This window comes from Pseudorca crassidens, chromosome 8 (assembly GCF_039906515.1).
Source record: "Pseudorca crassidens isolate mPseCra1 chromosome 8, mPseCra1.hap1, whole genome shotgun sequence".
Taxonomy (NCBI): Eukaryota; Metazoa; Chordata; class Mammalia; order Artiodactyla; family Delphinidae; genus Pseudorca; species Pseudorca crassidens.
The window spans coordinates 98,765,559-98,779,202 of NC_090303.1; the positions used below are offsets into that span (position 1 = coordinate 98,765,559).

General features: G+C 35.1%; 1 protein-coding gene across 3 annotated transcripts in view; it reads left to right on the forward strand.

Annotated features, from left to right (window-relative positions):
* Window positions 1-13,644, forward strand: part of CNTNAP2 (contactin associated protein 2) — a 2,029,937-nt gene that overhangs the window by 1,143,517 nt on the left and 872,776 nt on the right. For all 3 annotated transcript variants that reach the window (XM_067747291.1, XM_067747290.1, XM_067747289.1), the window contains one exon: window positions 12,072-12,243. In XM_067747291.1, the coding sequence (XP_067603392.1) occupies window positions 12,072-12,243 (172 nt within the window). The remainder of the gene's footprint in view (window positions 1-12,071; window positions 12,244-13,644) is intronic.

The following is a 13,644-nucleotide window of genomic DNA, read 5'->3' on the forward strand; positions in this document are numbered from 1 at the left end:
TCTAACATCAGACTTCATTGATGAACATGGAAACATTATCACAACTGAAGAAAAGCACCATCATTGTACAGAGTGCAGAACTTTGAAGTCTCAAAAGATGACATCAAGGGTAATAACATCATCATCAATAACAATAATTGTAACACCAAGTAGAAGGGAAGGAGGAGGAAAAAGGATAGGTCATGGACTCCTATTTTGGGCCAAGCACCCTTCTAAGCACCAAAGCCAACACAGGTTGAAAATTTCTTGCCTATCCAGTTTTAAAGCAACACAATTTGGCTTTGTATTGATTTGAAGTTAATTTCCAGAATATCAAATATAGTCATATTTAGAAGCATTCCAAAGCCAGGGAGAAATTGCCTTGATTTCCTAGTATTTTGGATTATAGATATTATGGTAATGCAGATAATTGTGATTCTAGTTTACATGCACATTTTCCTTTTTCACATGTAAAAATACTAATAAAGGCAGAGTCCTCCCCCCTCAAAATATTAAAAACTACATAGGCTTTTAAAATGGGACTATTTATAGGAGTGATGAGAAACTAATTTCTAATTTTCTTTACAGTATAAAACAAATCTCTCAAATATCAAAATACTTTTAAAAGTGAGAAATTACCATGTTATTTAATCAAAGCCATGCATTTAACAGGCTCCTAATGATAATAATTACCATTATTGAGCACCTACTGAGTGCCAGTCACTGTGCTAGGTGCTTTTCTTATAGTATTTTATTTAATGTTTACAAAAACCGCATGAATTGGGTATTATTAATCCTGTTCTTCAACTGAAGAAACTGAAGTTAAGACCAGACAGGGGGAGGTAGGGGAAAGGGGAAGATGTTGGTCAAAGGATGCAAATACACAGTTATGTAGGATTGTAAGTCTAGAGAGAGATCTAATGTACAGCATGGTGTTAATCATATTATAATTAATCATATTGTATAGTGGAAATTTGCTAAGAGAACAGATTTCAGGTCCTATCACCACACAACAAAAATTGGTAACTCTCTGAGGAGATGGATGTGTTAATTAGCTTGACAGTAATAATCACTTCACTATTTAGATATATATTAAAACATAATGTTGTACACCCTAAATATATACAATTTAATTTAAAAAATACATTAAACAAAAGCCAAGTGACCTAGTCAAGGCATAACTATGTAACTAATATATGCAGGACTGGGATTCCAGCCAGTTCTGCTGTTCTGCAGCCCATACTCCTGACCACTAAGATTGTATTTTACAAAATATTGTATTATTCCACAGTAATCAACGAACAGCTTATACAGAAGGATCAAGAAGACAATATTATTTTATTTTGTGAATGTATGAATGTACTTGTCTGTTTTATGTGTTACATACACTAAAGGGAATGGTCATAAAGAATCAAAGTTATCAAATGTAAAAGTCTTTTATTTTGCATTTTGCACTCTCTCTATACGAATACACAACTAAGTTTTCCGAAATTCACTTAACATTTAAAAAAAGACATAAAAGAGTTAAATTATTCCGTTTGGTAATTCTGCTCTTCTTTTTATGGTGGCCCTGGGACAACAATGGCTTTTAAAATCATATTGTACAATTTGCAAATTGCTAACTATCCCAGTTTTTTAACATATGTAGTCTGCTTCTCTGATTTCCTTTTATTTTTCTATGTTCTTGTAACTTTCTTCATGATTATTAAAAGACACTCATAGAAATATGTCCAGTATCTTCTAAATTTAAGCTAATTTTGGTATAAATACACTTTACTTATCTTATGAGTATTGTATGAGGATAGGAGGGGAGATTCACAAATACTTTTATTTGAAAATTTTTGATCTTGCTAAGGCAATAAAGTTTTGATAAACTTTTTAAAACAATATATTGATACTAATGTTTATATATTTTTAAATATTCTAAAATATACATATTTTACACTGTAAAGCAATTATACTCCAATAAAGAAATTAAAAAATATATATATATACATATTTTAAATTAATCTAGCTTCCTAAGTGGTCCAATAAATTATATTAAATTAATTTTAATTAAATAAAGTTAAACTGATAAATACTATTTTTAAAAAGAAATAAAATTTTGTTTTCATAATGTAAGAACCCATGTTTTGTATATCACTATAAATATATTTTGCATTTGGAAAACTAGAACGTTAGAGGGAAAGAAAAACCTTGGAAATTTTAAAAACATCCTATTAATTCATTTTATCAAATAAATAAAAGACTCCTTGATCACGTTGTAACATGATCAGATTAATATTTTTAATACGGATCACTTAGGCTTCATGCTGGAGATGGATTGGAAGTGGGTGGTGGAGAAGGTGTGATAGTCTGATCTCAGATGGTCATGAAGAGACTGAGGATTATTTAAAAGATGGAACTGACACGATGTGATTATGCATACAGGGAGTGAGGATGGAGGTGCCAGGGATTACTCTTGATTGTTTAATATGTGCAACATTTTAGATGAGGAAATTGAAGTTGACTTTTTGAGTGACTGCTGGTATAGGGACAATGACAAAATACCACCTGGGATCAAGAACAATATATCTTGAGTTTTGAACATGTGTTAAATATTAGAATGGGGAAGTCCAAGAACCTCTGGATACATTAGTCCTCAGCTCAGAAGAAAGACCTGTGATGGAGATATCATTGGAGACCTACTCATATAGTTGGTAGTTCAGGCAGTGCGTTTGGGTAATGCTATTATTGTGGAGAGACTACCAAGAAAACCGACATGGCCCAGGACAAACTTTGATGAACTCCTACATTTATACACCAGGTAGGAGGCAAGCAATCAGTAAATGAAATTGAAAAGATATTGCTAGAAAAGTATAAAGAAAACCTGGGACAATATAATATTCTGTTAGCCAAGGAAAGAGAGAAAATATTCAAGGAGTGAGAATGGTCTTCTCAAACTCTTCCATTACTTGCATTTTACTTACTCATTTGGATAGGCAGTAACATTTTTAGTACAATTATGTTCAGAGACCTGTCTTCCTAATGAGATTTTAACATTCTTAAGGATAAAAAATAACATAGTTTTGGATCTCTGATAAATACAAAGACAATTGAAATAATATAAACCATTTGAAATGATAGAAATGGTGATGATGTTGATTTCTGGATCTCTTTGGTGTATACTCTGGGCATTTTCTAGGCACTTACTTTGTAGTTATAGTCTTACTAATTCTTTACAACAACCTCCTGTGCTTATACATTTCATCAGTTTTATAAACTATTGTAAGTTTTCCTATTTTGTACATAAAGAAATAAGAAACAGAGCATTTAATTAATTTCCCCAGGGGGAAAAAATTGATAGAGACAAAATTCTTAATATCTACTACTCATTTATTATAAACAGTAGATAAACATAAATGTAATAAACATAAATGACATCCTAAATTTGAAAAAGCCAACAGATTATATTAAATAATTTACAAAATTAAAATTAACTCATAAAAATCACCTCCAAAGATGTTAGTTAGCCTTTCATTAGTAGACCACTGTTTGATAATGGAATGTTAGGAGCACTGTGCTTTCTGCTCTCCCACATGTTGTGTGCTTTTTAAACAATGCAATTTGTTACCCACACCCACTTTTCCAGTTTCCCATTGATCTAAATGGTAAACCCAAGTCAAGCCCTAAGTCTTCATGTAATTTGGATTCTGTGATCTTTGATATTGTTAATCATTCCTTCACTTCCTTAATATCACTCCTTGGTTTTTCTTCTACCTCTTTCTCAGTTTTATTCACTAGTTTATTTTCCTGCTTCTACCACTGATACGTAAATTATTTCTGGAGTTCCAGCCTTGAAGTTCTTTGCTTAGTGCACTATACAATTTCTTTATACGATCTCCTCCACCTCCATAGCATAGCGACTGAAAAACTTCCTCAAATTCTGATCCCTCTCCTGATGTCCAGATATTAATATTAATCTATGGATTAAATATTTTACCTTAGATATCCCAGTGGTACTTCAGACTTGAAAAGGCTAGCTTTGAACTCATCAGAACCACCCACCATCCTTCCTCCTCTCCTCTCCTTTCATTCCACTCCTTAAAGACCTGATGCTTTTCCTGCATCTTCTTTTTCATTGAGGCAAAAGCATCCATGTAGTTGCTCACCCAGAAATCTGAGTCATTCTAATCGTCTCTCTCTCTCTGTACAGTACTCATATCCAGTAGATCAGCCAGTTCTGTCATATCTTCCTATGAAATATTTTTCATCCATTTCCTCTACATCAGCTTTATTGACATAGTTTAGATAAGAATTTGTAATTTATCCAATGACTCTTTTGTAAAACAATCCTTATCTCCTGTTTTCCTTCTACCAGCTTATTCCTATCTCCACCAGAGAGAAAATAACATAATACAAATTGATTAAGTTATTTCCTTGCTCAAAATTCTTCAGTGGCTTTTTGTTCATTCAGTAGACAATGTTTGAGCCCCTACTATGTAAGAGATCTAGGAGTCAAAGTCTCATGGAGGGTACATTCCAGTAAAAGGAGAAAAAACAGTAAACAAAAATATATAATGTGGTGATAAGACTTATGAAAAATGAATCAGATAAGGGAGATAGAGCATCAAGGGGGTGGGGGAATGTTATTTAACTGGTGATCAGAGAAGGCCTCTCTGATAAGGTAACTGAAACAGAGTCCTGAAGGAAGTGCAGATGCAAGGTTAGATATCACCTCATTCCAGGATAAAAATGCAAACATATTCACCCACTTGATCATTCACCTAACAAATACAGAGGGGTCAATAAAGCCCGAAAAATGGAGATTATATTATGTTATAAAGGAGAGCTTCAATCTGTTGAAAAATAATTTATTTCCAAACTTTATAATAGACACTTTGTATCTTGAATATCTCCCTTATATCCTATGGATTGTTCTAATGTAAATAGATTGGTAAATTTTATGCTATGTGTGTTTTTCTCAACAAATATGTTTTTTTTTAATTCATAGAGAAATAAGACAATACAATTGCTGTCATGAAACTATTATACTAAAGGGGAGAAAAACACATTCAGAAACACACACACGTGTAAGTAAATAAACCAATCCAGATAATTATAAATTGTGACAAATTCTATGACAAGAAATAAGTAGCTGAGGAACTGGAATGAGAAAATGGATAGAATAATTTTAAGTAGAGTGGTCTTGGAAGGCCCCCTCTCAGAAGGTGATATTCGAGCTGACCTGAATCGTAAGTCAGCCATGAAAACTGCAAGTGGGAAGAAAATTCCAGGCAGAAAGGTCTTGGTTTTCCTAGAGCACAGGCAAGAGAATGGGGGTGGCTGAAGCACAGTGAGCAAGAATAGGCACTTTTTTTTAACTGAAGTATAGTTGTGTCAGTTTCAGTTGTACATCAAAGTGATTCAGATTTTTTTGAGGGGGGTAGGAATAGACATCTTAAAGCATTTAATTTGAGAGCTAGTAGTCACCCCAAAATACAACAGAACCATTTTTTTTTTTTTTTTTTTTTTTTGCGGTACATGGGCCTCTCACTGCTGTGCACTCTCACTGTTGTGGCCTCTCCCGTTGCGGAGCACAGGCTCCGGATGCGCAGGCTCAGCGGCCATGGCTCATGAGCCCAGCCGCTCCACGGCATGTGGGATCTTCCCGGACTGGGGCACGAACCCGTGTTCCCTGCATCGACAGGCGGACTTTCAACCACTGCGCCACCAGGGAAGCCCAGGAGTCCGTTTTTTTGTTTTGTTTTGCTTTTTTATAAATTTATTTATTTTATTTTTATTCATTTCTGGCTGCATTGGGTCTCCGTTGAGGTGTGCGGGCTTCTCATTGCGGTGGCTTCTCTCGTTGCGGAGCACGGACTCTAGGTGCGCAGGCTTCAGTAGTTGTGGCACACGGGCTCAGTAGTTGTGGCACACAGGCTCAGTAGTTGCGGTTCGCGGGCTTAGTTGCTCCGCGGCATGTGGGATCTTCCTGGACCAGGGCACGAACCGTGTCCCCTGCATCGGCAGGTGGACTCTCAACCACTGCGCCACCAGGGAAGCCCATAACAGAACCATTTTTAAATGTGACAAATTTATTTGAAGCATAAAGTATATACTGAGGGAAAATAATCTTTTGTAGAATTTTCTTATACTTATTTAATGGTTTAACTAATATTGTTTTAATTTTTAAATCTTGGAAGGGGATTTGAGTGTTTGCATGTGTCCTAATATTTTTAGGGTTTAGGAACTCCCTAGATCTAAAAATCTGGCTAAGAGGGATATGAATTGAAATTGGAATGTGGGCAGGATTCAGAATATTCAGTCTTTTAAGGCCACAAAAGTCACCCTGGCCTGGTAACATAGAACATAAAATGAGGATCAAGTGTTAAATCCCACCGGGAGGTCTAGCTAAAGGGTAAAAGATGTCCTTTGGTTACCTGAAAATGACCACTGAAATTAGGAAGAGCAATTTAATTGACAATTCATGGGTACTGAAAGCAGATTAAAGTGGAATAGAGTGGGACATGGGGAAATGGAGACAGGATAATTTCCTTTTATTGGGAAATAATTTAATCCAAAATAAGGTTCTCGAATGGCATGTTTAGCGTCAAGCACCATCTCATGTCAAATGGATCATAATCTTTTTAAAATTAGTTTTTATTCTCAAACAATTTAAAATGTGAAAAAAAAGTTTTCAAGAACAGTTCAAAAGCCACCAGTATAACTTTCACTCAGAGAACTCATTCAAGTTTTGTCACTTGTCCAGTAACGTCCTTTACAGTAAAAGACCCAGTCTGGGATCACATGTTACACCCTGTTTTCCTGCCTCTCCAGTCTCTGCTGATTGAGATCAGAGTCTCAGCTGTTTGTTGGCTTTCACAACCTTATCATTCCTGAAGATCCTCTCAGTTTGAGTCTGTCTGATGTTCTCTCATGGTTGGACCTAGGATATGTGTCTTGGGCAGGAGTACCACCAGGAGTCATTGCATTCTTCTCATTGCAACCTATCAGGTGTCCCAGTGTCAGTGGGTCCTGTTACTGGTGGTGATAACTTTGATCATTTGATTACAAAGATGTCTGCCAGGCTTCTTTGCTGTAAAATGACTACTTTCCCCTTTGAAATTAGTGAATATATTCATAGGGAGACACTTTGAGACTGTTCATCATCCAAATTTCACCCACTCACTCGAGCATCAGTTAATATTTCTTGCCTGGATTAATTACTACTATGATGGTTGCCAGATTGTACCTTTCTAATTCCAACATGCTTTTTACATTTGTTAGTTATCACAGGAAGATATTTCTATTCTCCTGTTTATTCATTTTTATGCAGGTGGACTCATGGATTCCTGTTATTTGATGAAATATATCTATAAATTATTTCCTTTTGCTCTTATTTCCCTCCTCCCTCCCTCCCTCCCTCCCTTCCTTCCTTCCTTCCTTCCTTTCTTTTGATACTCAAAGTATCTTTCTGATGCTCAAATTATTTATTTTGTTTTAAAATTGTCCAGATAGGAGCAGTAGGAGCCCTCTTAAGACTGGCCCCTATGTCATTCTGACATGACACCATCGTTCCTTGAGCACTTATTTACTTTACTGGGCAGCAAAATGTTCCAGGCTCATATTGTGCTTTCTGTGACCCAGCTGTAGAATCAGCCTTTCTCCAAAGAGTCCTGTTTTTATTCAGTAGAGAAACTAAGATCTGAACTGTAAAGGGACTCATTTCTTCTGGGTATAATCCTTCTCTGGACCATCTTCAGTGGGTGGTAGAAACCACCTGTATATTGAGTATATACACAATTCCATCTAGATTTATTTCTATATGTATATACTGAAAACCACAAGTGCACACTTATAGATTAAATTCCAATCCAAACCCATAGGATCCATTCAAGATCTCCCTCTTTTCATTTGCACCCTCCTTTCCTGACAACGTGAACCTGGCTCGCACTATCGTCAATCTATTTATTTATTTGCTCAATCAACCTGTATTGTAGTCAGTCTCCGAGCCGTGCCAGATGGGCATGTGCTTGGCTGTCCTTACTGCAGGCACCAAGCACCACTGGGCTCACTCCTGGCTCACTCTAACACACTGCTTGCTTGGGCCCAACCCCACCAGGGTGAATTCTTTAGGAAGATTTGGTAAACAGATATTAGTAGACGCTTTGCACAATATTCCAAGGTTATTTTAAAAGGAAAAGCCTAAATGGTTTTTAGCATCTTTACAGCATTCTACCAGCCTTTCTAACCTCCTAAACTTCCCAACTTTAAAATAAGTATAAATAGAGACATCTTGTATGCATGTAGTTTTAGACATGTAAAATATGCAGCCCTGTTGCCTGTTGTTTGCTTTTCTTGTCCCATCAAGTTACCATATAATTTACAACAACTTAGATTGGCATTTTAATGTCAAAACAAATACCAGCATGCTTTTCACTAACGTATATCTGAGTTAAAATTTTAAAACCTTGAAAACGCATGTGTTTCTTTTGTCAACAAGAATAACTAAATGCTGAAAGGACTTCAAATCAGGATAAAGTTTTTATATGCCAAGTCTTGAAATGGAAATCTCAAACATGCCAGTAAGGTAACATAATTATAATGACCCAGTTCACTGATAGATGCAATTGAGAATGACACAATTACAATTCACTGTGGGTATTACAACATATCGTCAGATCACCAGTAACTACAACCCATGTATAGACATTGTATTTTTTATTTCAAATTCATAGATATAATAAATTTAAAGGTCTAAGCCAAAACAAGTAAAAGTTTACTTTTTTCCTGTTTTTAATTTTTATAACTTGGCAAATTTTAGTTGAGTTTAACCCTCTATCCATTTTATATCTATTCATTTCTGACCCTCAAAATCCCAGCTGCAAATTTTTTTCTCCAGTCAGTCCTGCTGTTAATCTACTAAGTAGGTTAAATCCTAAGCTTTAGTCACTGAAAGTATCACAGACACTATTACACTAAGATTTTTTACTGAAATTATATTTGTACATACAGGGAACAATAACGGAAATAAATAATAATATTCTGTCCTCCATTTCAAGCGTAGGAGGGTGTTAGAGCACCCGGAATTTCAGTACCAGAGACTCAACATCTTTAACCCATTGCTAACTATAAGGGAGTGGTCAACATTCTACTAGTACAGTTCTCTTAAAAATATGTAGGCTTCCTATGAATGCTGTTTAGCTTTACTTCATTAAACAAAAGCCATATCCACACTTTCATAAAGATAAGCTCTTTTTCACATTGGGCTTCCGCTGACATGCTGAGGGGAAAGTGTCCATAAGATTATTAGAACCATTATTGTTTAACTCAGAGGCTCTGTGAGACATACCGGTAAGCTGGCTAGAAGTTAATTTGTCTGAATGAATGGTTCTTGGAGGCACCATCTAAGATATTTCTGAGGTCTTAATATGGATTTTATAGCCACACCTCATTATCATCTTTAGATCATGTTTTCCTGGTAGTAGAAATTTGCCATGAAGTGATTTCTTAATTTTTTTGCGTTCAACATCTGGAGAGACTGAAATTAAGAAAATATTTTATTTTCAAATCCATCAAGACCTAGCTTCCTTATATTTAGCAGTTTGTCTTTAGTTTTTCTCTCTTCTTTTTCCCTTTTACTATAAACAAAGAGAAGACGCCAGAGTACTCTGTGTGGAAATGTCCTTAGCTAGGTTATGCAGTTCATTAAGTACAGTGTTTTCCTTTCCACATTATCACAGTTTTGCTAAACTTTCCACTGCAACACAGCAATGATCCAGTTTTCTTCCATTTCCAGTAATATTGCTTCCTCACCTTCCTTTCAGTCATTACTGACAGCCTCTTCATGAGCCATGAGGCTCCATGGCTACATTATAATGGACATGTAGTAGTTTGTACTATAATTATCTTCTCCTAGAATGTATCCCGTGTAGAAAATGAAAGGAATTGACAATTTCAAACTCCAGAATTCATCAGGGCCAAACAACATTGTTATGAGTGACTGATGAAGTCTTGTTTTATGAACTTAACTCTACCCATTTGATAGTGATCTGTGTGTTATGCAGCTGCCTTGCTTCTGAGAAGGTCTTGTTCTCACAATAGATGTCCCCATTTTGGAATACTTCAAAGCAAGTGTGGATATTTAGAGACTCCCAAGTATTCAAAAAACAGAATCATATGATTGTCATGTTAAGAATAGTCAGTAAAGCTACAGCTGGATGTTTTCTCTTTGCTAAGTTTAGACATTAAACTCCATTCAATTTTATCTTGATTAGACAGAGTGAAAATCATATGTATGCATATAGCTAGTCTAAATAGACCACTTAGCTAAGATCAGCAATTTTCTGAGAGGATTAAGTCAATGCAAATGAAAAAAAAAAAAAAAGTGACTCAGAAAAGAGAAAAGAAAAAAAAAAGCCATATGTTTGACATTGAAATAGAGCCTTATTTATTTTTAAGCCAAGAAATTAAGTATAATCATATTTTTACATATTACTATGTTGATGGAAAATGATTGTATACACTTCTGTGATTAATCCTTAAAAAGGATTCAATTGATAATTATTAGATTTTAATTACTGTAACCCATTAATAAAGGGAGAAGGAGATTTCTATTGTTCTAAACTACTATTACTAGTCAAACAGAATAGGACATTTAAAAAAAAATCACTTAATGGGGACTTCCCTGGTGGTCCAGTGGGTAGGACTCCGTACTCGGTGGTCCAGTGGGTAGGACTCCGCGCTCCCAATGCAGGGGGCCCGAGTTTGCTCCCTGGTGGGGAAACTAGATCCCGTATGCATGCTACAACTAAGAGTTCGCATGCCACAACTAAGAAGCCCACATGCCGCAAGTTGAGATCCTGCATGCCACAACTAAGACCCGGTGCAGCGAAAATAAATAAATAAATAAAATAAAATAAATAAATATTTTAAATAAAATAAAAAATCACTTAATGGTCATCTTTTGGACAATGTTTTTATTGAAAATTCCCTTTTATCCAATTAATGGCACATCCTGATACCAACCCATTTTGTATAAATTGTTTTTTTGCTATAGATATAATATTAGATTGAAAAGAATGTGTGAATAACTTACGATTTTTAAGCAGACAAATTACTACAGTTTAAATTTGCTCTGATAGGTGAAGTTCATTTGGGGGACTTTGTGGAGATATTTAATGTGATCAAGAAATGTTATTCCATATGGCCTGCAGATTTTCTATGCATAATATGAATTATGATTTTTTCTATTGAGAGGCATAAAGGAAGTTTATTTGTGGTGCTATTTTAAAGTTACTTTGCAATAAAATTTTTAAAATTATCTGATCTCAACCTTAGTATATGTATATCCTACTCTGTAATAGAACCAGTAGTTGCTAACCCTAATAGAAACTTTCTTTTTTTGTTTTGTTATTCATTCTTCTAAGCTTTTAGTTTCACTTCTTATCACTTATGCTACCTATACCATTTTAGGTACCTTATATGAGATGAATATTCAGAGCAATGTGGCTGACCCTTATGCCTAAATTTATCTCTTTATGTTTCTTTGGGTTTTATAAATTGGGAAATCATTTGTAATGCAAATGTCTCTTTGGATTGAATTAGATATTAATCTATAAAAGAAACCCACCTTAGTTGATAATAGTAAGTTTAGCTTCTTGACATCCGAATAACAGACCTCTGAGGAATTAAGAAAATAACAGTAAATATTAAAGACATAAAAGGAAGGAGCTTGGATAGTTGGGAAAGGTCTAAAATTTTACATCCTGATCTCTGAAGACAGGGTCACATGAAGAAGTATAGCCGTGAGCAGATGGACAGAGATGTGACAGAGTGAAAAAGAAGGTGTCAAAAGAGAAAATATGAAGGATGCTTCATAGACATAGACCAGAGACAAACATTTGCCTAGGTTCAACCCTTAACAGCTTCCCCTGAAATAATACTGTTTTCTCAAAAGACTTCATTCTTCCACACTGAGTACAACAGCAAGGATCAGTGAAACACAGTAGTTGGATACGATGGCTGTGGTCAGGGAAAACACCCAGAGGAATTTTAGTGAAGCATGCTGGACACAGAATTCAACATTCCCATTTTTTTCTCTCTCACAGGTTATCGGAACCAGATGAATAACTCAAGTCACTCTGTCCTTCAGCCTTCATTCCAAGGATGCATGCAGCTCATTCAAGTGGATGATCAACTTGTAAATTTATACGAAGTGGCACAAAGGAGGCCAGGAAGTTTTGCGAATGTCAGCATTGATATGTGTGCCATCATAGACAGGTAAACGGCCTTTCATCCTTCCTCGAATTGTTCAGATTTTCAGAATTCATGTTTTTGTTGTAGGACAAGTGAAACACCCGAACACACAACCCTGTAAGGGGTAAGGAGACAGGAGCCACTTGCCGTGCCTGTGGCTTTTGTTTGTGATGTTAGCAGTGATGTTTATATCAGGACATGGTTATATATGACAGAACAATATGTGATGTCACATTAACCCATTCAGCCTCCCTTGGTGAATGTGAGCATTATGCATGTAGTTTTGCAAGCAACAGCTGGAAAAGGAACTTAGTTTATTTTTAGTTTTGCTTCTGATGCCCACAGCAGAAATGTCCCTCTTCTTGTCTTGGTCATTACTCATCCTCAGTATATGGTTCCCTCTAAAGGCCCCTCCTGAAGGAAAAGAAACATTAAAATGTGTTGGCAGGCAGTATGGGGATTTACTGAAGTAGAATATTTAATGTAGTTGAGTCTGCTTACAAAACAGACATACTGAAATATTATTACAAGATCTCATCTTTGTCAGTTTTTGCAAATCTGGGGAGAAACTTTTTGTAAAAACTTAGTTTACCTCTCACATGGTGGAAAGATACAACCTTTATATGAAATATTATGACAGCATTACATATACTACCTTAACATACTTCTAAAAAGTGCCTTTCGTTCCAACATGAAAAAATTTCATTTTGAGATGTTTTGCCCACAAACAAACTACATCTAATTTTGAGTTGAATTTAACCCAGTGAATTTAGGTGATATTCTGTCCTATTTTCAGATCTTTTATGAGAGAGCTATGTTATTCTGAAAAGAGTTTTATTAATTTTATATTTTGAAGATAAAAGTTCTAGAAGTCTCAGCCAGCCCCCAGTAAAGTACAGACCTTAAGTCTCTAATAATCTTAGTTCATTTAAGAGGGGATCCTTGGGGAAGTCATCCAAAGACATATAATGAATCTTAAAAATATACAAAAATCATCCATTATGAAATAAGCTCGCTTCCATATAATCTTAATAAAGTAGTATTCACATGAACGGTAAATTACAGTTTATGATGTCTGTAGAATGTACCTTTTTAAAGCTTTAATATGTCTATAATAAAACATAACATAGTGCTTATTTTTATTACATATACGCAGATATGGGTCCTGATAGTCTAAACAGTTTATATTTAAACAGAACAGCAAACAATTTTAATAAAAATATACTAATTTTTGAACCATCAATAATGTAATAGCTGTTATTTCTGCCTAAAGCAAGTGGTGGCAGTAATCACAAAAACTGAGAGATGAATGTTTTAAGATAATATATTCTGATATTAGATGTGTATTCATAAATTTTAATAATGGTTTTCCATACAGGAAGACTTTCCTTCTTAGTAATAGACAGTATATTGAGTCATTTTAGT